The 24,110-nt window shown below is 48.6% G+C and overlaps 1 protein-coding gene across 1 annotated transcript in view; it reads right to left on the bottom strand.

The window, feature by feature from the left end:
- The window catches only part of PPP2R5A (protein phosphatase 2 regulatory subunit B'alpha), a 38,852-nt gene extending 24,772 nt beyond the window's left edge, over positions 1-14,080 (bottom strand). The window contains exon 1 of the mRNA XM_055144392.1: positions 13,435-14,080. Coding sequence (XP_055000367.1) covers positions 13,435-13,603 — 169 coding nt within the window. The 5' untranslated portion in view covers positions 13,604-14,080. The remainder of the gene's footprint in view (positions 1-13,434) is intronic.
- Positions 14,081-24,110: the final 10,030 nt, after the last annotated feature.

Below are 24,110 nucleotides of genomic sequence, written 5' to 3'. Positions count from 1 at the left end.
TTAGCATAAAATATGTTGAAGACCTTAAGGGCTAGAAATGTTAAATCTGTATAAGGGTAGAGATTCATGATCTTAGATTTTAGAAAATATTCTCATATAGGACACCAAAAACATGAGCAATAAAAAAAGATTGTCAAAAATAAAAACCAATGCTTCAAAGGACACCATCAAGAAAGTGAAAACAAGAATTCACATGGCTCAATTTTAAAACTAAAAAGGGCTCAAGAGATATCACAGTGGGTAGTACACTTGCCTTGCAGGCGGCCAGCCAACATTTGATCCCCAATGCTCCATATGGTTCCCTGAGCACTGCCAAGAATGATTTCCTGAGCACAAAACCTGGAGTAAGCCCTGAGCACACCTGGGTGTGGCCAAAAATTAATAACATAAAGGTATGCAAAGAATCTGTACAGTCATTTAATGTGAGGATGGACTATATGTACATTAGACATCATTGGCATCACCAGTCATTATAGAAATGAAGCAATCCCACTCAGCCACTAGAATAGTTAACTAAGAACTGGATTAACAAGCACCGTGAGGATGTGAAGATACGAGTCTTCACACAGCAATAGACTGAAACAAACGTAGGGCTGTAAAATGGTGTGGCTGTGAGGGAGAAAGTGGCAGCTTTACAAGCAAGACCCCGTAGTAGCAAGTACAATCCAGGAACCCCACTCCTTAGGCACATACCTGCGAGAAATGAAAAGAGATGTGCATATAAGAACTCATATACAAATCAAGCAAAGCAGACAGAACTCCCTCACATGATGGTCAGACAAACCTGCTAGCCACAAGGTGTATTGTTCTTCATTCAGTCCCACAGCAATGAAGCACTAACACAGCACTGAATGGAGGGGCCTTATAACACTGTGCCTGAGGTGGGAATGTGGTTCAAGAGCGAAGGGACAGGCTGGTGCTCCACAATCAACATGATAATGATACACAAGAAAAGACAACTCAGATTCTTTCATATAAAACGCCCAGATCAGGCAGATCTTTGTTGCTTAGGGCAGAGAAGTGAGAAGACAGAAGGACAGGGACAAGAATAAGTAGTGTTTACTTCTGAGACAACAAGTGTTCAGACACTGATAGTGGCATTACTGCATCCACCTGCAACTACACAAGTAATCACTGAATTCTACTCTTCAGCTAGATGACACTATTTTGATATGCAAATCAAGTTGTTGAAACAAGTTTAGAACAGTTTGGTGTCCAAAATCTTTTCTATCAAATATCTAAGACATTACTGAAAGAGTGTAAGTGTAAAGATCAATTGTGGTTTAAAGATCAACCCACAAGAATCCTATCAACTTTATCCCACCACAAATTGGCTACCATATCTGCCCAGAGCACCTTTCTGTCTTCAAGTGCCCACACTGAATCATACTGATAGAAACATGTAAATGAGAACCCAGTTACCACAACACAGGGGCCACAGCAATAGCACAGTGGATGGGGTGCTTGCCTTGCATGTAACTGATCCAGGTTAAATCCCCAACATTCCATATGACCCCTCAAGCCCACCAGGAGCAATTCCTGAGTGCAGAGCCAGGAGTAATCCCAGAGCACTGCCGGGTGTAACAACAACAACAAAAACATAAAGTGAAACAGTAAACAGTAATACATATTTAGTAATAACGGCTCTATACACTAGGGCTTAGAGTTATTGGATTTTAAAAAAATTTATATATAAGTTGATTTTTAATAACAGGATTTTAAAAAATTTATATATAAGTTGGTATTTAAGAACAATTTTAAGAACAATTTAAAAAATCAACTGCTACAGTAATTTGGAGTTTTGCTTCATAACATAGTTTTGCTGATACTGTCTTACATGTTATCTTATCAGAAAACCTATTCTACATTAATTTCTCTTAGGAACTCAAAGGAACTCTGAGTTGTTAACATATTCATTACAGTTTGCCTTTCTCTTCTTGCTTATTTTCTTAGGGATAACCAAACTGTTTCAGGTTATCCTTTGTTAATAAGAACCATAATTTCTACCAGAAATAATACTTATAAGTAAAATTTCCCTTAAAGGAAAATAAATCAATGACTGCTGCCCACATACTTGGAATCCACAGTATGCTATATAAGATTCATGCTACAAATTCTAGAATGAGCATGGTATCACAGCAACCCAGCAATGCCACTCAATGACACATTGAGGATGAAAGCCAAGATTCTAATTCAAGAAACTGGCACAGAATATAGGACATGTAGCTTTTTTTGGCAATACCCCTAGAACATTAATAACCAAGAGTCTAAAATCAGCTTTTATTTGAAGCTTTGGAAGCTTAAGCTATTATAAAGTAACAATGGAAACATTTATTAACAAATGATTCACACCACTGTAACTAAAAATGACTTTGTTAAGAGTCTTGATTTCATTAAATGGGAAAATGATGGGGGAAATACAGCTAACACAGTTTAGGAAACAAGAATACATAAACCTATATCTTTTAATAGAAATATTGTTATAACAAAAACCCTAAATATAATCTAAAATTGTCAAAAACAAATATTTCTATGTTCAATGCAATTACTACTTGAAGATGAGCTATTACAATGGAAGGGTTAGCAGTCCAATTTTATTTACTATTTATTGATATTTTTTGGAATTGGGGGCCACTAAGCAGCTGTGTGCTGGGGCTATTCCAGGTGGTGCTCAGGAAATCACGTGTTGCTGAAAATGAAATCTGTGTCCCCCCACATGCAAATCATGAACTCAGTCAGCCCTTTGCGCTCTCTCTCTGGCTCTCAATTTTAATTTTTTACGTGTTATATTTGTATTCCAAACCCAATGCTAGCAAGTAGGAGAGAACAAGAAGGAACGAATCAAAGATACAGTCAAGCTACAGAGGGACATGCCATGGGTTTCTTGGAACATAAAACCCTGTACTTTAAAAAAGCAGAATACAGGGGCTGGAGCAATAGCACAGCGGGGAGGGCGTTTGCCTTGCATGTGGCCGACCCGGGTTCTAATCCCAGCATCCCGTATGGTCCCCTGAGCACCGCCAGGGGTAATTCCTGAGTGAAGAGCCAGGAGTAATCCCTGTGCATTGCCGGGTGTGACCCAAAAAACAAAAAATAAATAAATAAATAAAAAATAAAAAAGCAGAATACAGGGGCTGGAGTAATAGCACAGCGGGTAGGGCGTTTGCCTTGCACGAGGCTGACCCGGGTTCAATTCCCAGCATCCCATATGGTCCCCTGAGCACCGCCAGGAGTGGTTCCTGACTGCAGAGCCAGGAGTGACCCCTGTGCATTGCCGGGTGTGACCCAGAAAGAAAAAAAAAAGCAGAATACAGAGAGACCAGAGTGATAGTACAGTGGGTAGGGATTTTTCCTTGCACACCAGTGACCTGGGTTTGATCCTGGGCATCCCATATGGTCCCTCCAGCACCGCCAGGAGTAATTCCTGAGAGCAGAGCCAGGAGTAATCCATGAGCTTTGCTGGGTGTAACCCAAAAGAAGGAGGAAAAAAAAAAAGTAGAATACTGAGAAAATAAAGTCTCCTAAAGGAATAGAATACTTGTGTCATCTGCTTAATTCAATTGGAACAGAAAACCTATTCATTAAGTGAAGCAGGTTTTTAGCCTTGTTGGCTCTCATTTGGGAATTGTGGGGCATGAAATATTAAAGAGCTACAGAGATGGCTCAGAGAATCACAACTACTTCCAGTTCTGAAGGCCATGATTAAGCTCCATCCTGTAGCCACTCGTCCAGCTGCACCTGCTGCCTTGGAATGAGGAGGTGCCAGTACCAGAGTCCATAGCCACATCCAAGTCTCACAAAGACTCCCTCCCTTCCTCTATCTGACCAGTGGCTTAAAGGTGGGTCTGGGGAGAACCCAGGAACCCAGAAATTACATATCAAATACTGTTCATTCTGAGAAGACGATGTATTCCTAACTGGATCTTATGAGATTAATATAATAATCTCTGGAAAATAAAAAACCCTGTACTTAGAAATCACTTCCGAGACTGGAGCCATAGTACAGAGGGGAGGACATTTGCCTTGCACTCCACAGAACTGGGTTCAATCCCCAGCATCCCATATGGTCCCCCAAGCACCACCAGGAGTAATTCCTGAGTGCAGAGCCAGGAGCATCGCGGGGTGTGACCCTAAAAGAAAAAGCAAAAAAAAACATAACTATGGATTGCAGAACAGCATGTACTTCTATGCTTCCGCAATGGAAGAATATAAGGATATGCTAGCATTTTTATAAGAAGTTTCAGGGGCTGGGGCTGGAGCGATAGTACAACAGGTAGGGCTTTTGCCTTGCATGCAGTTGACCCGGGTTCGATTCCCAGCATTCCATATGGTCTCCTGAACACCATCAGGAATAATTCCTGAGTGCAAAGCCAGGAATAACCCCTGTGCATCGCTGGGTGTGACCCAAAAAGAAAAAAAAAAAACAAGTTTCAGGGGCTGGAGCATAGTACAGCAGGTAGGGTGTTTGCCTTGAACATAGCTAACCCAGGTTCAATTCCCAGCATCCCATATGGTCCCCTGGGCACCACCAGGAGTAATTCCTGAGTGCAAAGCCAGGAATAACCCCTGTGCATTGCATTGCCGGGTGTGACCCAAAAAGAAAAAAAAAAAGAATTTAAAAAAAAGTTCCTGGGGCTGGAGCAATAGCACAGCGGGTAGGGCGTTTGCTTTGCATGCAGCCAACCTGGGTTCGATTCCCAGCATCCCATATGGTCCCCTGAGCACCGCCAGGAGTAATTCCTGAGTGCAGAGCTAGGAGTAACCCCTGTGCATCACCAGGTGTGACCCAAAAAGCAAAAAAAAAAAAAAGTTCCCTCTGGCTGGGGATCTTTATTTTCTACTTCATAAGGTTCTCTTAGACTTGTTTTTAATTGAATCTATACTTTTTAAACAAAATTAACAAAGCCATTATAGAAAAAAGAGGATAGTTAAGGCTATGAAATTTCTCAGTGCATGAACTTTAAATAGTTTATTTTAGAAAACCATGAAAACTGAGACCCACTCATGACTCACGGCAAGTATTGTATCCAAAAATAGTCATTCCTATTCCACAGGAGAAGCTGCTTTTCTAGATCTGTTTTAAAAAAGCAGTTCTCAAAATACACCGTGCGTAAGAAAGGTCATCCTGGGTATGCAAATTAAAGCCATAATCTAAGCTCACAGTACTCAAACCAGTGCCTATCTGGTAAACAGGTAAAAGTTGGATTATTTACTCTTCCTATATGAGTGACAGAAAGTTTCTATGAAGGAAAGAGAATTGTGAAAATTAAGTGTACCTTAAAAGCATCATTCCAGGGGACAGAGGGATAATACAGCAAGTAACGCACCCCAAGCACCCCTTGCACCCCTCTGACCCTGGTTTGACCCAGCACCACATAAATTCCCCTGAGCCTTGCCAGGAATGATCCCTAAGAAAAGAGCCAGGAGTAAGCCCTGAACACTGCTGGGTGTGACTCAAAAATAAAAACAAATAAAGCATCATTCTGAAAGGTTTTCACTAGGAGAATAGAACTGATAGATGGATTAGCATGAATGACTTCTAGAGCTAAGGTAGTCTGCAAATTAACTTTCCTTCCTTAACGCTGGAAAATAATGACCTAAAAAGTGCTCTGCTAATATAGGCACAGCTGATCATTTTTGGTTTTTGTGGAGTTTTTTTTTCTGTTTTTTTTTTTTTTAACCCCAAAAGACTGTTAAGAAGCAACTAAAGTGGGGCTGGAGCAATAGCACAGCGGGTAGGGCGTTTGCCTTGCACGCGGCCGGCCTGGGTTTGATTCCCAGCATCCCATATGGTCCCTTGAGTACTGCCAGGGGTAATTCCTGAGTGCAGAGCCAGGAGTAACCCCTGTGCATTGCCAGGTGTGACCCAAAAAGCAAAAAAAAAAAAGCAGCAACTAAAGTGATTATTTTTACACTGTCAAACTTCCTGAAAAAGATGTCCACAATTACCGACTGGGCTTTCAGTTTCTATTGATTCTTAACCTTCTAGAAACCCTGAAATGCCTTTCAAATCACTGGCATGGCCTGAAGACTGTCAAACCCACAGAAACTTTCCAGTTCTTACTCATGTGATGTGCCAATATCTGTTCACTGTGACAAGCTCCTTGACCCAGTTTTGTTTTTTTTTTTCTTTGAGGGCACAGGGGGAAGGAGCACCCTGTGGTACACAGGGATAACTTCTAGCAATACTCAAGGGGACAATATATGGCGGGGGGGAATAAAACCTGGGTTGGCCACAGGCAAAGCCAGCTCTTACTTTCTCTCTCCAGCCCAATGCTTCCCCCAGACTCTTCTATCTTTCTAGGGCCCCACTTAGGCTGTCTCATCTTGTGACTGTTCCTCTTTTAATCACTCGTCTTAATTAACATATTCCATGGCTGCTTCTCATTCTTGTATTTCCAGTGGACTGTTTGCTTCTACTTGCATCCCTTCAATTGCCACCTTTTATCTAAGACTACTTTCTCTAGCACAGATTTTTCACACAGCCAACCCAGGTATCCCATAAAGTCCCTAAATCCCCGAAGCACTGCCAGGAGTAACCCTGAGTATCAATGAGTGTGGCCCAAAATGCAAACAAAAACAAAAATTAAAGATAAAGTTTACAGGGCTGGAGCAATAGAACAGCAGGTAGGGTGTTTGCCTTGCATGCAGCTGACCCGGATTCAATCCCCGGCATCCCATATGGTCCCCCGAGCACTGCCAGGAGTAATTCCTAAATGCAGAGCCAGGAGTAACTCCTGAGCATCGCTGGGTGTGACCCAAAAGAAAAAAAATTTTTTTTTAATTAAAAAAATTTAAAAAATAAAGTTTACTAGCAATTCCTTCAGAAAAGATGTTAAAAGATAAACATAGAAGGCAGGTTTGCGGGGTTGGTGTGACAATACAGTGGGGAGGGCATTTGTCTTGCACATGGCTGACCCAAGTCTGATCCCCAGCACCATGAATAGTCCCAAGTCCAGCCAGGAGTGATTCCTGTGCACAGAGCCAAAAGTAACCCCTGCGCACCAACAGGGATTGTGAACCAGAACAAAAACAGAAAAGCAGGTTTGCAACTGTCTATTAGTCAATATCCTGCTCAAACAAGCAGCATTGCATTTTGCATAAACCTACCCATGATGTAAAACTTCAGGAAAACACTGGTCCTCTGCCATGTAATACTCTGAAAGTATTATGAAAGTAACATCTGCTCTTTTCATATTTTGCAAGGAATCTCTACTAATAAAAATTGCATCTCAAATTTAAAGTTACTGATAATTACTTCAATGGATTTAATGTTTATTTACACCTGTCCTGGTCTGAGTTAGCTGTCTTCTTCATACCGACCTCACAATCCCTTTCCTACTAATGTATCATTCAGAATGTGGCATGTCATACCAGTCTACACAAAGCACAAACTACAAGACCAAAAGATCCTGTGTCTTAAACCTGTTTTTGCTATTTGCCATCACTGTATTAAATACTCAGATTTTGTTTACTATAACCTCAAACCAGATTTTAAAAATGGAAGAGAATGATTTGCTGGTGGACCATCTCATGGATAGCAGCAGTCAGTAAGTGCCGTACGCAAGTGAAGGGAAGGAGAACTGCTTCATCCAAACAGCAACTCTGGGCACTCAAAGGGTCAAGTGCATGCCTGGCATGCAGGAAGTCCCAGCTGAATGCCCAGCACCACTGGGAGCGCACCCCAAGAGCAGAGCTAGGAATAGCTAAAAACAAACAAAACCAGCAATACTGGCTCTGGCACAGAAGACTATATGGATGGCACTACCCAAAGATAGGAAAACAGATGACCTGTGCTTTCATCCAAGTTTTACCCTAGCCTTATGCAGAAAACACATCACTGCCATAGCAACTGAACAGCAACTCAAAACAAATCAACAAATCCAAGACTGTTCACACTGGTCCGCAAAAAGGCCAAAGATAAATAGGCATATAGAGTAAGAGATCCCAGAGGCCCTGGTGGCCTTTGCTCCACTAAATTCCCTCAGTTAAGGCTCTGCTCAAGATACAAACGATGTGAGAACACTGAAGGAAACGTGGCCCATACAGGCCGATCTGTTTGCTCCCATTTCAACGTGGATATTGACAAAATGAGCAAAAGAGTATTTTTTGATGCTACATAAATGCAGGTATGAAAACAGTTAAGTTCAAGGACAATTCACTATTCAGCAGCTGACAGTAGTAATACCAGTTCCACAGCCTCAGAAAGCATGACCGTGCTGTAAGCACATTTTACATTCCAGGCAGCTGGGACTGTCCTGAAAACTAAGCAACGTTTAAACAAAAAACTAACTCTAGCCCTTGTTCCGTTTTCCCTGAGAGCTCAGCCACAGCTCTGAGTTACAGAGAAAAAACTGATCACTTTATTGATGATTACCAGAGCAGAATCCAACATAACGCATCATTTACTCAGACCCAAACCTCCCAGATCCTCCCAGCACCATCGCCTTCTGGAAAGCAGCAGATCAACCACAGGGGGCAGCAAAGTGAAGCCACAGAAAGAAAGTAAGTGGCAGGAGGTTAAGTGAGGGCAGGACACGTTAATAGACTAGGTAATGAGCCATGAGAGCAGAAAGAAAAGGACAATGGCGCAATTAACGAATTAAATCAACAGACAGAAAATGCTCACCCAATAATTCTCCACCCTAGCAGCATGTTAGGCTCACCCAGGGGGTGTTTAGAAATACAAATGCCTGGGTCCTACCATAGAGACATTAATTTGTAATTTTCTGGAGTGGGACTCCAAGCACTGAGAACTTTTTCAAGTTCTCAGCTGAACTAAGAAGTGTACAGTTTAGGCTGAGAACCAGAATGCTAAACACATACACTAGTCTTCATCTCCAGATTTTTTATAATGTATAGATGATAAAAATTAACCAAACATGTATTATTTCTTAGAGGTATTATTTTACTGCCTGTCTCTGTCATCCAAAGAGTTATAATGGCTCATTAAGAACTAGATCTACTATCATTTGAAAATTTTATTTTTACAAGTAAAAAGAAATTAAACTGAAATTCAAAGGCTAAACAACTCTGAGTCATTAAAGATTCAGGAACAACTCAGCCTACTAACTGCAAACTCTAATCCAGGTGATCAGACTCATACTAATACATTTTACAGCACTATTAGATACTTCAGAGAACAACTCAACACGAAGGTAGGAATCAAAAGAGAGGGTGAAGGGCAGGAGGCTGCCTGGGCTGCTATAGGCAGGCATCTGGCCTTCCAGGGCAGCAGAGTGAAGGGGAAGGACAGATTCCATTTTATTGAAATGATTAAGCATTGAAGACATGAAAAGCGTTGCACCTGAATGTTTGGTTTCTGCCTGGGGGCCCTGCCAGCTGTGTATGGGCCAGAGAGAAAAAACAATGGATAGGGCACTGTCTTGCATGCAACTGACAGGGGTTCAATCCCCAGCATCCCATATGGTCCCCTGACACTGCCAGAAGTGACTTCTGAGTGCAGAACCAGGAGTAACCCCTGAGCATCACCAGGTGTGGCCCCTAAAAAAGGGTTTTTAAAAATAAAGCAGCAGATGGGGGGAGACGGGACTGAAGGGGGGAGGGATGTTGGGTTTACTGGTGGTGGAGAATGGGCACTGGTGAAGGGATGGGTTATCGAACTTTGTATGGGGGAAACATGAGCACAAAGATGTATGGATCTGTAACTGTACCCTCACGATGACTCTCTAATTAAAAATAAACTAATAAAAAAAAAGAAAAAAAAATAAAGCAGCAGAATACAATGCTGCTTCCAGAATATAGTCTAATGTAAAAAGTTCATTCTTTGCAAACTAAATTTTCTTTTTTAACATATTCACATGCCATTAAGAGCCACCTGATTACAAAAAAAGGGACTGTAGATTGGAGGCAGATAAAACTCCGTAGCCCTGAGAGCTGGATGAAATCCTCTGACACTGCTGAGATGGCATCTTTCAGCTGTCAGTGCTCCTAAAATATCACATGGGGGAGGAGCAGGGGAGCGTGAGGGGAATCCCTAAAGGTGAGCAAAGCACTTCACATCAGCACCTGTGTTCCAGCATGAATCCCTCAGTGAGGATCATGAGGAAGACACCAAGACAGAACCTGAGACAACTTAGAAGTTCTTCAGCTTTTCTGAAGGTGCCTTAAACGGCAAATCCTGCTTCATTCTGCTCTTCGCTATTATTTTTACAAGAAATCTATTCAATTCTCTGGAAAAGTGATTTCTTTGCTGGGAGAAAAAAAAAAAAACAGTTGCACCAATAATACAGTGGGTAGGGTGCTTGCTTTATACCCGCCAACCCAGGTTTGATCCTTGAGTACCATATGGTCCCATACAGTCTGCTGAGGGGCCTCAACGCCTCTGATTACAGAAGGCCAGGAGTAAACTCTGAGCACTTGGGGGGTGGGAATGGAGAAGGGGAGGAGGGAAGGGGAGGGGGAATCTGACAACAGTTTATAATTTTTTGTTTGTTTTTTTAGGCCACACCCAGCAATGCTCAGGAGTTACTTCTGGCTCAGCACTCAAGAAATACTCCTGGCAGTGCTTAGGGGACCATATGGGATGTCATGGATTGAACCGGGGTCAACTGTGTGCAAGGCAAACACTCTACCAAGCTATAACATCACTCCGACCCTTGTAATATTTTTGAGTCTGACTTACCCTATCTCCATTTCCACACTTATGAAGAAAATCTTACAGTTTACCCTATCTCGTGTAAATAAATCATCTGAAAAATGGTTGATACTTTAAGTACTAGGAATCTTTATTTAATGTAATTCTTTCATTTTAAATAAATTTTAAATTTGGATTTTATCAAGAGATTGAGAAGTATATATATATATTTTTTTTGCTTTTTTTGGGTCACACCCAGCGATGCTCAGGGGTTACTCCTGGCTTTACACTCAGGAATTACTCCTGGCGGTGCTTGGGGGACCATATGGGATGCCGGGGATCGAACCCGGGTCGGCCGCATGCAAGGCAAACGCCCTACCCACTGTGCTATCGCTCCGGCCCCCTGAGAAGTAATATTTTCTTCTGTGATTTGTGGGGCATACCTATTGATGCTCAGGGTTTACCTGTGGCTCATGGATCACTCCTGGTGGTGCTCAGGGAACAATATGGGGTGCTGGGGATCAAGCTCAGGTTGACCACATACAAGGCAAGCTTCCTACCCGCTGTACCATCTCTCCAGTTCCCCATTTTAAAATTTTTAGACATTAATTTTCATTACATTATCTTACTTAATCTCTAATTTTGGGAGAGAAAAGGCTGTAGGCTGTATTCCCATTTTAAAGATAAGGACAACTCACAGAGATAAAAATGTTACCTTTCCCTCAGAATTAACCACAACGAGAGCTGAAGAGATAGGGAGAGTGTTTGCCTTGCCTGTGGCTGACCCAGTTCCATCCCTGGCACTCCATATGGTCCCCTAAGTACTGCCTGGAGTCATTCCTGAGCTGAGGTAGAAGTCAGTCCTGTGCACAGCAAAGTGTGACCCAAGCCCCAGCCCCCCACAAAAAAAGGAGGAATTAATCACAATGGTCCAATTCTTTTCAGCCGTACTGCTTCAGATTTTTGTAAAGTAAGCGCACAACACAGAGTTGAAGTCATCTGACTTAGGACCAGTGTCAGTTACAACATCATCTAAATAATCACAGACCTGAAACTCAGCTGTGGTCGCCCCACTAATACGTGGGACTCAGAAGATGGGAAAAAACATGGCTCTTACATCGAGTTGGCAGGGTGGCCTGTGAAATATTCTGTTTATTAAGAGACCAAGCTGCTCAATGAGGCACAAGCCCGTTGGCTTAGAGCCAACTGGAGGCAGAGGCTCACTGGCTCGACCCAGGACTCCACATCCCACACCCCTGCACACCCCACTGGTAACAAGAAATGTCATTTTATAACCAAAAAGGAAATGCAAAATTACTTGTAAGGCATCTAGTACATTTGACCAAACCAACCTTTCCAGACATAAAATAGGGGGAAAGGCAGAAAAGCCTTCTACTATGCCTAATAGGTTTTTATTTTTTAAGTGTCTTACTGTTGGTTACTGAAGGAAAAGTTTACAGTAGAAAAAAATGAAGTTCTTTACTGACATAAATTTAGATACAGGAAATATAATTGGTAAACTTCAACTTTTATATTCTAAGATCTAGTTCTCAGAAGAGCTTAAAAAGTCTGGCACAAACACCTGATAGATTTTGGATGCCCACAGATAATCTGAATCACTGTGCAGTACGATTGAATTTCAGAGCAAGAAGAAAAATTCTTTCCCACCAGTAGCATGAACCAAAAAAATGAGGAAAATTTTTCTGGGGAAAAAATGTTTAATGCTATAGGATATAGGCAATTTCATTTCTAAGACAGCAATTTCATTTCTAAGACAAAGAACAGTGTTTTGTTTTTTTAAAAAAAATGTTTTTACAAGATTTGTTTACTAAATACTCCGGATCCAAACATTCCACTCTGCACATTTTTATCCTTAAAACCCTGCTGCCCGCTGATGAAGTGATCCTGCAGAAATGAAACACAGAAACGAAGACTTTGTTGTAGGTAAAATTCCTTACTATGCGGATGCCGAGAGCCAAGCTACGGCACCTTTCCGTCACATGGAACGTAAGCAGGTTGGCACAAACACCGACGGGTCTTGGTTGCCCACAGATATCTGAATCACTGCGCAGTACGATTGAATTTCAGAGCAGGAAGAAAAATTCTTTCCTACAAGTTCAGGGCTTTCCACTGGCATTTAAGACCGCAAACTGCGGCGGGGCGTTATCAAGTACGCGGCCCAAACACTAAGGATCAGAAGAGACTTCCTTAATCAAAAAAAAAAACAAAAAACCAAACAACCAAAACCAAAAAAAACTTTTCCATATTTCGGCATGTAAGTAGCTCTTCCTATCAGCAGATGAGGTGGGGTCTTATCTACTCCGTCAACTCCACCGAGCTATCTGCGGCCGGCGCTTCCCTTCCAGGCACCCTGACCCTCCGAGCAGAGCGCGGACCTGAGCGGCTCGGGCTTCCCCCCGCCCGGACCACCCAGCGCCACACCAACGAGTCGCCTCACCGCGAACAGCAAATTAGGAGCTAGCTCCAGACTTCCCAGCCGCGTTGTGGCGACTCGCCGAGAAAAGGCAAGAGCAGCGCGATCTGGACCCGGGTCCCGCCGGAGGCCCACGCCGGGCGCCGCGGGCACCGTCCCCGGGGCCTCCGCCCGGCCGTCCCCGCGCAGAACCGACCGCGCCGTCCCGGACCCGCACCGGGTGCTCCTGAGCCTCTGGGCAGCCCGCGGGCGAGCCGCGGCCGGGCCGGGCCGGAAGAAGGGCGCTGGCGTCCTTCCAGACGGGCCGCGCGGGCTGAGCCTGCGACCGTTTCTCGGGGCCCCGGCCCCCCACCCCTACCGCCGGCCACGCTGCCCGAAGCGCCTGGCGGGCGGCGGCGCTCACCTTTGAGCGGCGGCAGCGGCTGCAGCTCGGGCGGGCCACCCTGGCTGCGGAACTGCGACGAGCTCTGCGAGCGCTTCTGCCGCTGCGCGCGACGCACCGAGCGACGCGTGAAGCCGTCCACCTTCTCGGCCGCGGACACGGCGGCGCCCGCGGGCGGCGGCGCAGACATCGCGCGCGGGCGGCTCGGCGGGCACCGGCGGGGGCAGGGCGGGAGCGGGCGGGAGGCGGGGACAGCGCCGCGCCGCCGCCGCCTCCTCACGGCCGCATCCCGGCGCCCGAGGCCGGGCCCCGCGGCGGCGGCAAGCGCGGAGAGGGGCGCGAGCGGGGCGCGCCGGGCGGCGACGGCGACGGCGACCGGGCGGCGACGGTGACCGGGGCCGACGCCGACGCGAGCGCTCGGAGGCTCTGTCAGCCCGGCTTGCGACCCGCCCCTCAGGGGACGCCGCCGGCGCCGGCCGCCCGGCCTGGAGCCGCCTTCCCGGGCGCTGCCATCGCGGGTCCGCGGGCGCCGCCGCCCGCTCGCGCCGGGCCCCGGAGTCCCGGGGCGCGCACACTCCCGGCCACGCTACAACTTGACGGAAGGTGCGGAGAAGCCGCCGCGCTGGGCCAGGCACGGGGCGCGGAGGGGGACGGCGTGTGCGCGCGCGCGGGCGCGCGGCGGGGTGCACCGCCGGGGGCGGGACCTCGCGGGGAGGGGCGGGAGGGTTGATTGACAACTCCCGTGGCTTCGCTCTAGCCTCTCGGAGGCGCCGAAGGGCGTGGGAGGCGGGAATGCATGCCCTTGCCCTCAGCCAATCGGCGGGCGAAGCGGCAGCCGAGGGTGGGGCGGGAGGCGTGGCCTCCCCGACGGCGGCCCCCGCGGGGCTGCTAGGCCGGAGAGTGGAGCTTGGCTGTGTGACGGACTGAGCGCACAGCAAATGGGAAGTGAAGGCGACGAGAGGCGCGCCGCTCTCGTCACCAGCTCGCAGGAGTTCTCGGGCAGGGACGGGGGGGGGGGGGGCGCGGGCAAAGGCGCACACCTGCGCCATAGCTCCAGGCTAGAATTGCTTTCCTGAGCCTATGACTAGACCGGAAACTCAAGGGGGAACGTTTAGATAGCAAAATGGGGGCGCCCCTTCCCTGCCTTCCTGCTGGCCGACGAGGCGCGGAAGCCCCGGGGAGGAGCTTGAGCGCCGGGACTCGGGAGAGCGCCAGGTGTTACGTCACAGAGGGGGCGGGGCAGGGAGCGAGCGACGTGATTGACGGACGGCGAGGGAGTGAGCGCGTCCAATCAGAGCGAAATGCAGAGCTCAGGGGCGGGCGCCGGGGAGATGGTGCAAGCGGCCGCGTCGGAGGAAGCTGCGACCACGGGTGGCTCCTGCGCTCAGTCGTGCGCCCCGGTGTGTCACCTCAGCGCGGGGCCGGGTCCCGCCCGAACAAGGCTTTTCTGCCACCCCTTCTTTCTGAGGTCTTCCGATGCGCTGACAGAACGTGACGAAAGTTGCTCCTCGGGGATTCAGCTTTGAGGGGCTCCTTCGCGCCCAGAGACCTTCCGCCTTGACGTCCAACTTCTAAAGGAGCAGTCCCGAGCATTCTGCAGCGCCTTTCTTCTGTGGTGCTTATGTAGATCCGCCAGCGAAACAGTAGATCGCTAGGGCTGGACGGTTTTGCATCGTTGAACCCAAATCCGCCCTCTCTGCCGGGCCCCTTTCTTTTCGACAGGATAAAAATTGTCACTGAGATTTAGTGCAGAGCTGATTGTTGCTCCCTGGTGGTGATTCTGACCGAGAAGATTCCAACTTTCTTCGAACGTGGCTAGTAGATATCCAACCCTGCATAGCACCTTTAAGTGTTTCCGGCCTCAGACGACCTGGTCTTCCACACACTTGACGAAGGTCATCACCATGATCCTTGGTTTTCCGTCTCTTTTAAATCGCATTCTCATCTAATTGGCTAGGAAAAAAAAAACCTACAGAACAATTCGGATTCAAGGCTGTCCTGCTGTGTCCTCTGTCTGAACCCAGCCGCCCTGGCCTGCTTACCTATATCCCAACACATACCACGCATTTCAGATACATTGTTCAGCCTATTGATTCCCTAAAATCAATTGGTGGTGCTTCCTTGAACCCCAATTTAAGTGGGGGGTTGATGCTCAGGTGTTACTCCAGACTGCACTCAGAATTACTCTTGGCATTGTATGGGACGATATGGGGTGCCAGGTATCAAACCCTCCTTGGCCACATGTAAAACAAGACTACCTTCCATGCTATATCTCCAACCCCTTCGACCCCAATCTTGGTTATTAAACTGGAAACCCGTACCCTCCACCCAACTTTCCCCCGTACCCTCCACCCATCTTACTGAGACCTTACTGTCTTTTCTTCAAACCACAATTCAACCCTCTTTTTTTTTTTTTTCTTTTTGGGTCACTCCTGGCTCTGCACTCAGGAATCACCTCGGGCGGTGCTCAGGGAATCATATGGGATGCTGGGAATCGAACTCCGGTCGGCCGCATGCAAGGCAAACACCCTACCCACTATGCTATCGCTCCAGCCCCTCAACCCTCCTTTTTTTTCCCTCTGGTTTGGGGGCTATACCAGGTGGTGTTCAAGGGGGCCTAGGCTGGATCTTTTGGGGCCAGGGGAAGCACCAAACCAGCAAAACTGACATCTCAATCCCATGCTCCTACTAACCTCTAAGGGAGCAGTCCCGAGCATTCAACAGCTTCTAGAGGGTTGACATGAGTTCTAAAGGTGAGAAGGTGAAACTGAACAGAAAGTTTTTAAGAAAACAACTGTACAGGCTAATCTTATACATTGGTATGTTTCAAGTGCATTCCTTCTGCAGGATTAGTCTTGGTGAGATGTATCTGGGTCTAGAGCTGAGGTAAGTCGCAAGACTTTTCCAAGAGGAAGCTGCCAGCTGAGGGCAGGTGCCCCTAGAAGGGCTGGAGGGCCTGGACCTAGGCGTGGAGCCCAGCTCTTCTGCTTAAGTGAAGCTGATGGCCTGATCGCCCGGGTAAACAGTCCAGAGCCAAAGTTGGCATTTCTGTTGCATTCTTTGGATTGGTTTGTCCTCACAGAACAAATGTCTGTTCCTGATCACTTTCCTTCCCGTGTGATGGCTGGACTGCAGGAAAAGGATTAAAGGAGCCGTTTCGTGGTTTGACAGAGCGCCCCAGAAATGGTGCTTTTCAAACCACTATGAAAGTCTCAGACTGGATTTCCACCTTTGCACTTCAGGCTGGCAGCAGTGGGCAGACTGGCTGTAGGGAATGGCTGCCCTCAGGCTTATCCAAACAAGTTGCTCAGTTGACAGTCTCTTTCCCTAAGGGCCCTGGTCCCAGACTGCACCAGTAGAGGGCCAGACAAACACCTTATCTTCATGATCAAACACAAGTGGTGCTTTCCAATAAGATAACTGCTTTCCCTTTCTATCTGAAAACTTGGATGTGTTCTCCCACCTTACTGTACTAGCATTAAATCAAGGCAGAGAATTGGATTTCTAATTTCAAACAAAATGGTTATGCAGAGACCAGGGAAATAGTCCAGCGGGTAGGCCACTTGCCAGGATCATCAGTATCCCCTATGGTCCCCCAAATCCTCAGGGACTTTCTGGGGTTAGAGCTAGGAATAATCCCTAAGCACCTCCAGGTTTGGCCCAAGAAAACAAAAACGATTAGGCAGAATACCTCAGGCCTTATTATTGAAAGACAGCATTTACAGTTCGAAGGAAGTAAAAGATTCACACCCAGCCCAGACTCCTAACACCTAAGTCCCCTCTCCAGTACTTCCAGAAATGGAACATGCAGCAAATTCCAACAGAATAGGAGCTTTATGAACTTTTAAATGAAAGCACTTGGAAGCACTCCCAGAAACTGTTCTTTCTGCTTGTTTCATCTCTGGAAGACAGAGTTTAGATCTCTCTCTCTCTCTCTCTCTCTCTCTCTCTCTCTCTCTCTCTCTCTCTCTCTCTCTCTCTCTCTCTCTCTCTCCCTCTCCCCCTCTCCCATAAGCATTCAGAACTCTCATTCCTCCTTGCTCATTCACTCCCTCATGCAGCCGATGTTTGCAGCCGCGCATGTGACAGCAAGGGCTTTTGAGTGCAGAGGGAAACTTAGCAGGTAGCAGGTAGGGATAGCCGTGGCCAGGTTGGTGTCTGACCCCTGGAGATTGAGATGTAAGATTTTTTTTTTTCATGGGCCTCAAGCTGTTTGCTGTTGGAAAATTCTTGATTTATCATAGCTGACAGGCACCTTTTGCTTCTGAGTGCAGGGAGCTCTTCTCAATAGTAATTTACCATGCTGGGTGTTGAGTTTGAATAAAAGTTGGTTTTCAGGACCAGAGAGATAGGTGAGTGGGGCAGTGGGGTAGGGCACTTGCCCTTGCATAGCTCACTCGGGCTTGATTTCTGGCACCCCATATGGTCTCCTGAGCAATGAGCCTGCTCTCAACCCTGCCCCCAATGTTAGAGGGTTTTGTTTGTTAGCTTGTTTGTTGTTTTCTTTTTTTTTTTTCAGAACTGAAAAGTTTTTTTTTTAATTGATTCACGGTGAGGTACAGTAACAAATTTGAGCTTTGATCATACAGTCATCAAACACCCATCCCTTCACCAGTGCCCGTTTTCCACCACCAGAATCCCCAGTATCCCCCCACCCCCGCCCCGCTCCACACCTCCCTCTGCCTGTGTGGCAGGTAATTTGCACAATACTCTCTTTCTCTACTTTAGTTACCTTTGATATTTCAAGACCAGTCCCACTACCTCTGATATCTGCCGAAAGTGCAATGTTAGTTTGGTTGGTTTGGAGCCACACCTGGCAATGCTCAGGGCTTACTTTTGGCTCTGTGCTCAGGGATCACTGGTAGTGCTTGGGGCCATCTGCAGTCCCGAGGATCAAGTCCAGGTCCGCCACATGCAGGGCCAGCATCTTCACTCTGTACTAGTTTTTCAAGTCCATGTTGTGGTTCCAAATTGTTACCTTTTTTTTTCCTTAAATCTAAGTTCATTTTTTATTTTTGGATCACACCAGATGATGCTTAGAGTTACTCCTGGCTCGGGAATTATTCCTAGAGGTGTTCGGGGACCATATGGAATGCTGGTGATCAAACCCGGGTCAGCAGTGTGCAAAGCAAATGCCCTATCTACTGCACTATCACTCCAACTCCACAAATCTTTCATTTTTATTAATTTTATTTTGGAGGTTGGGAGCCACCGCTGATAGTGCTCCAGGGACCCTTCCAATACACAGGGCATTGTGAGCTGCCTCATAACCCCTTGAGCCCCTGTGGGAAGGAACTTGCCTTCTTAAACAACAGTTTGCTTTTAGTCATGTTTGCCCAGCTTCAGTCTGCACTGGACTCGTCCAAAATCTTGAGGGGGACCAACTGTATAGAGCTCTCGGGCATGGCCTCAGAGACAGACCGAGCGGAATGGGGCTCAGAGCGTGGTTCACAGAATGGTGGACGTGGCTGTGGGTCCCCACACAGGCTGGTTGACCTTGCTTTAGGATGGTCATAGAACCCTTCTGGGGCCCTGATGTCCTCTGCTCCACCTAAGGGGGCCCTTTCACTGCTGAGATGAGGTCAGGAGAGAGCAGGATGGCGCCCCCGCTCCTACAGACCGTTAGTGAACTCGCCACACTTATGTGGCCTTGACGGCATTTCCCAGATGTTTGCTGCATGCCTGGCAGCATGCCAGAGCCCAGGTGAAAGGCTCAGTGGAGCCTGACCTTAGAACTCAGGGGTGGCAGCGTGAGGAGGGTACAGAAAGGAAGGACAGTCATGGGTGCCACCCAATGCTCTGTACGCCGAGAAGGCTGTGTTTGGTCTGGGAAGAGAGAAGCAGGGAAAGGAGAACGGAAAAGGCCGCTCCTGAAACAACTGTATGGGGCCATGAAGGGACAGTGCTGTGTGGAGCAGCCAAGATCAAAGGCAGCAAAACGGGGAGACTGACCCACACAACTGAGCTACGGGGTCAGGGGGTGGTCCTTCGGGGAGGGAGACAGGTACACAGGTGATGGGTGTGGTATAGAAATTATGTCTGTGAAAAAACATTATTAATGGTATTATAAAAAATTAAAAATATGCACGCGGCCGACCCGGGTTCAAATCCCAGCATCCCATATGGTCCCCTGAGCACGGCCAGGAGTAATTCCTGAGTGCAGAGCCAGGAGTAACCCCTGTGCATCGCCAGGTGTGACCCAAAAAAGCAAAAAAAAAAAAAAAAATTAAAAATAATGAACTGCGGGGGCTGGAGCAATAGCACAGCAGGTAGGGCATTTGCCTTGCACGCGGCCGACCTGGGTTCGATTCCTAGCATCCCATATGGTCCCTGAGCACCTCCAGGAGTAATTCCTGAGTGCATGAGCCAGGAGTAACCCCTGTGCATTGCTGGGTATGACCCAAAAAGCAAAAAAATAATAATAATAGCAATAAACTGCTAAATTTGAGAAAAGAGAAAACAGTTGTTCTACGGATAAGGCAGCCAGCCAGAGCAGAGGTCACTGAACCAAGTGGACAGCCAGTAGGCACAAAGGTGCTAGAGTTCAAGGCCAAGCTCCCTCTCCCCAAAACAGCCTCCACCAGCTATTTGTAGCTCATCTGCTTTTAGAAAGTGAGACAGGCCTCATCCCAACCTCCCTCTGGCCAGGCCCTGCTGGCTCCCTCCAGAGTTCCGAGCTCTGGCCCTGGAGCCCGTCCATGTCCCAGAGCCCAGAACACTGAGTGTGGTTTCCTCTGCTGCAGTCTCGGCTGACTGCCTGGTAGTGGGGTCCAGTGGCCCTCCTGCCGGTGTACTTGGTACCTGCAGGCTACCCTCCCAGGAGTTGTTGGCATTGCCCTCTGGCTGGAGGCACCTGTGCTCTAACAGGTTCTCCGTCTCCGCTGTTCATTCCTTTTGGGGCCCCAGAGGAGGAAAAGACTTGGGTTACTGGGAGAGAAAGGAGCTGTGCTTCTCCCTGACTCACGGGCCAGGCTCGGAGTTGCTCTGCCTCCCTGTGTAGGTCCACAGTGCTGCCAAGTTGGCAAGGAGAGAGCAAGGTGATGCTGTGGATGCCAGCTGCAGCATGTGTGTGGGTACATTCATCTCGATTGGCCGCACAGGCTACTGCTGAGTTGGAAGGTTGCTTTTAGACATGAGGTACCGGTGGTAATGAGCATGGAAGAGCCCAACCCGCCCTGGAAGAGGGGCCGACTGCGGGGCTGCTGAGGGCTGGTCTCCATGCGGCCAGATCGGCTCCTGCCTGTCCTCCCCACTCCACCAGACCTCGCCCACCTATCACCCAGGCCTAGCTGTGTCTGGGTCTGTGAGGAGCCCACGCAGGATGCTTGGCAAGTGCTCTCCAGGGCTGACTTGGGAAAGTTAGCCAACGCTGCTTCCTGTTCTGAAAGGGTCCCAGTCAGTGCCCCTCTACTTTCAGCATCTTTTTTTTTTTTTTTGCTTTTTGGGTCACACCCAGCGATGCTCAGGGGTTACTCCTGGCTCTGCACTTAGGAATCACTCCTGGCAGTGCTCAGGGGACCGTATGGGATGCTGGGAATTAAATCTAGGTCGGCCATGTGCAAGGCAAATGCCGTTCCCGCTGTGCTATCACTCTAGCCCCTTTTCAGCATCTTTGAAATCAAATGGGCACTTTCATAGTTTTAGAGGCAAAGTAATGAGACATAAATAAGCAATGGCTCTCACAAGAGAAAAGATGTTAAAGAAGAGATTGGGGCTTGTCTCTCTGTTGATACGCCTTCCTCTTCATCCATCCATCTGTCCATCTGTAACAATATTTCTATTATCTCTCTACCAGTCATCTGTCTTGACCGTCCATCCACCCAACCCACCCATCTGTCTACCCTCCATCCACACATCCATCCATTAATCTACCCTCCATCTATCCACCCATCCATCCTCCTCTCTGCCATCTATTATCCATCAATCTGTCTGCCTTTTTTGTTTTGTTTTGTTTTTTTAAGTCACACCTGGCAATGCTCAGGGGTTGCTCATAGCTCTTGCACTCAGGAATTAGTCCTGGAAGTGCTCAGGGTACTACATCGGAGGCCTAGGATCAAACCTGGGTTGGCTGCATGCAAAGAAAAAAGCCCTCCCTGCTATACTATCGCTCCGGCCCTTGTCGCCTATATTTCTATCATCACCATCTATCACCCGTCAATCTGTTGCCTGTATTCCTATTATCTATCTTTCTATCTCCCCAACCAACTCTTAGGTCATTCTGGGCTAATATAGAGAAGATGACAAACATTCTGACTGCTGAGTCCTGCCATTTCCATGGGACAAGGTTCTAGAAAGCATCTTCTAGCAGTTTGCTCCTCAGTCTGGAGAACCACTATCTAGAGAACATTCTGGAATGAACTGGAGAACCACTATCTGGAGAACATTCTGGAATGAACTGGAGAACCACTATCTGGAGAACATTCTGGAATGAACTGGAGAATCACTATCTGGAGAACATTCTGGAATGAACTGTGGAAGTTCAGGCCAGCTGGCTACTTTGCCTCATGAAATCAGACCTGTGCTAAGTGGTTTGAGGGGATGGAGGGGGAGTGTGGCTGGCCTCAGAGCAAGGGGCCATAGAATTCTCCAGATAGTGGTTCCACCTTCTCATCTGAGGCCCATGACTCCTGAGCTCTGAGGGCCGCACCATCACTTTTTGTTGCCATGCTCTCACCCCGGGGCACTTGCCATCACGCCCTTGCTTCCCCTTTTGAGCCATTGTCCACAGCAGGCGCCTTGAGCCGTCCCTTTCCCTCCTGTTTGACTGCCCTGGGCCCAGAGCCCTTGGAGTTCAGACTACACTGCAGCCTTCCTGGAGTCTCAGAGCCCTGCCCATGCCGGCACCAGGGGAGTCCTACGCCAGCTGCCATGTCAGCAGCGACTCTGCGTCTGCCCTGTGTGCAAGACATCCCGGCCCTGCCTGGTGCCACCCCAGACTCCTCTCTGTCCAGGTGCAGCCCTTGGCTCTCCCAGGAAGCGGCAGCTGGGAAATGTCTCCCGGTGCCTTCCCTTGTGTCAGCCCCTCTGCAGTTGCCAGCACCCCACGGGGCATGTGTTCTGTGCTTGCTTCCCTGGGAGTGACCCCATCTTCCCTGCTCCAGTCTAAGAACTGCAGAGGCACCAAGCCCAGCCCAGGGATGTCGGGGCCACTTCCCAGCACCACCTGTCAGAGGCCCTGACTATAGCAGGCCCTTTGGGCATTCCGAGAGTCCCAAGAGTTCGCTTCCTAGGCCTCCGGGGCTTCCTCCGGACTCTGCTCAAGGATCACTCCTGGCGAGGTTTCAGAAGGGCTCTATGTAGTGCCAGGGACTGACGGCCAGTGCCCTGCCCACTGTGCTTTCTCTCTGGCCCTCGAGTCTTTCTGGTGCCCAGAGCTCCCACCATCCTTCTGTGGGCTGTTTGCTTGGCTGATGAGTTTCCTGGACTTCAAAGGGAAGGGAGGGTTGTGGCCAGCCACGCAGAGCAGCGGCCTGCACTGGAGAGGTGCTGCCCAGGCAGGGCCTGCACTGCAGCCACGGGCTATGAGAGCCTCTTCCTTGACCTTGGCCCTATTACCACTCACCCGAGTGGGATGTGGGCCCAGACGCCTGGCAGAACAGATCTTGGCCACACTCCCCTGAGCAAGAACAGAAGCTCATCTGCAGCTGACACATGTCCACAGGCTCTGGGGCAGTGTGACCCCAATCCCCACCCGCTTCCAAGCCCAGAATAGCTCTGAGTTTGAGGGCCGGGCCCACCAGCTGCCCACCGCACCACACTGCGTCTCCTGCCCAGATCCCTTCGCCTCCTTCCTGTCCGCTTCATGGGTCCACATGAGGGTCGGGGAAGGCAGGTGAGCACAGCTGGGCGCGGTACTGCCAGAGCCTCGGGAGACTGGCAGCCAGGCAGGCACAGCTGTGCAGGGGCCTCTGTCTGCCCAAGGTGAGTCCGGCTCTGCCAGGCTGCTGAGTGAGAGAGAACTATGCCCGACCCGGCCTGGGCGTGACCCGAGTGGCAGCTGTGTGTGTTAGAGGGACAAGAGGCCCCAGAGGAAGTGGTTTGTGGTGAGGCTGGGTGCAGCTTAGAGGGGTTCACCCGGAAGGAAGGCGTGGGGAAAGATGCCATGCGCCTGGCTCCGCGGGGCTCTGTGCTTTACCATCTTATGGAACTGGAGAGTCGGGCGGGGCCTGGCTGGGAGAAGGGCTCCCTACAGCCAGGGGAGCGCCGGACATTTCCCAACGGGCCATGGTTTCTACAGCAGCTGAAGTAACTGCCCTAAAGACAGACCCTGTGCCTTTAACTGGAAGAAGCCAATGGTGGCTCTGTGAGGAAACTGCTGGAAAATAGTCCCCCCCATTTTTTTTCTTTTTGGGTCACACCTGGCGATGCACAGGGGTTACTCCTGGCTCTGCACTCAGGAACCACTCCTGGCGGTGCTCAGGAGACCATGTAGGATGCTGGAAATTGAACCCGGGTTGGCCGCGTGCAAGGCAAATGCCCTATCCGCTGTGCTATCACTCCAGCCCCACATCCCCCTTTTTATATGGCCCAGCCTGACCCCCCAAGCCCCGCGCCCAGTGTGGACAGCCAAGCTAAGCCCTTTAGACATCCTCAGAAAAAGGAAACCCCCCTGGGGGCAGGTTTCAAAGGTGAGGTCCCCTAGCCCCCACATTCCACCTGAATCTGCTCCAGCTCTCTGCCACCTTGAATCCTGTGGG

This window comes from Sorex araneus, chromosome 7 (assembly GCF_027595985.1).
Source record: "Sorex araneus isolate mSorAra2 chromosome 7, mSorAra2.pri, whole genome shotgun sequence".
NCBI lineage: Eukaryota > Metazoa > Chordata > Mammalia > Eulipotyphla > Soricidae > Sorex > Sorex araneus.
Note: the sequence above shows the minus strand (reverse complement) of the source record. Positions and strands in the feature narration are given on the sequence as shown.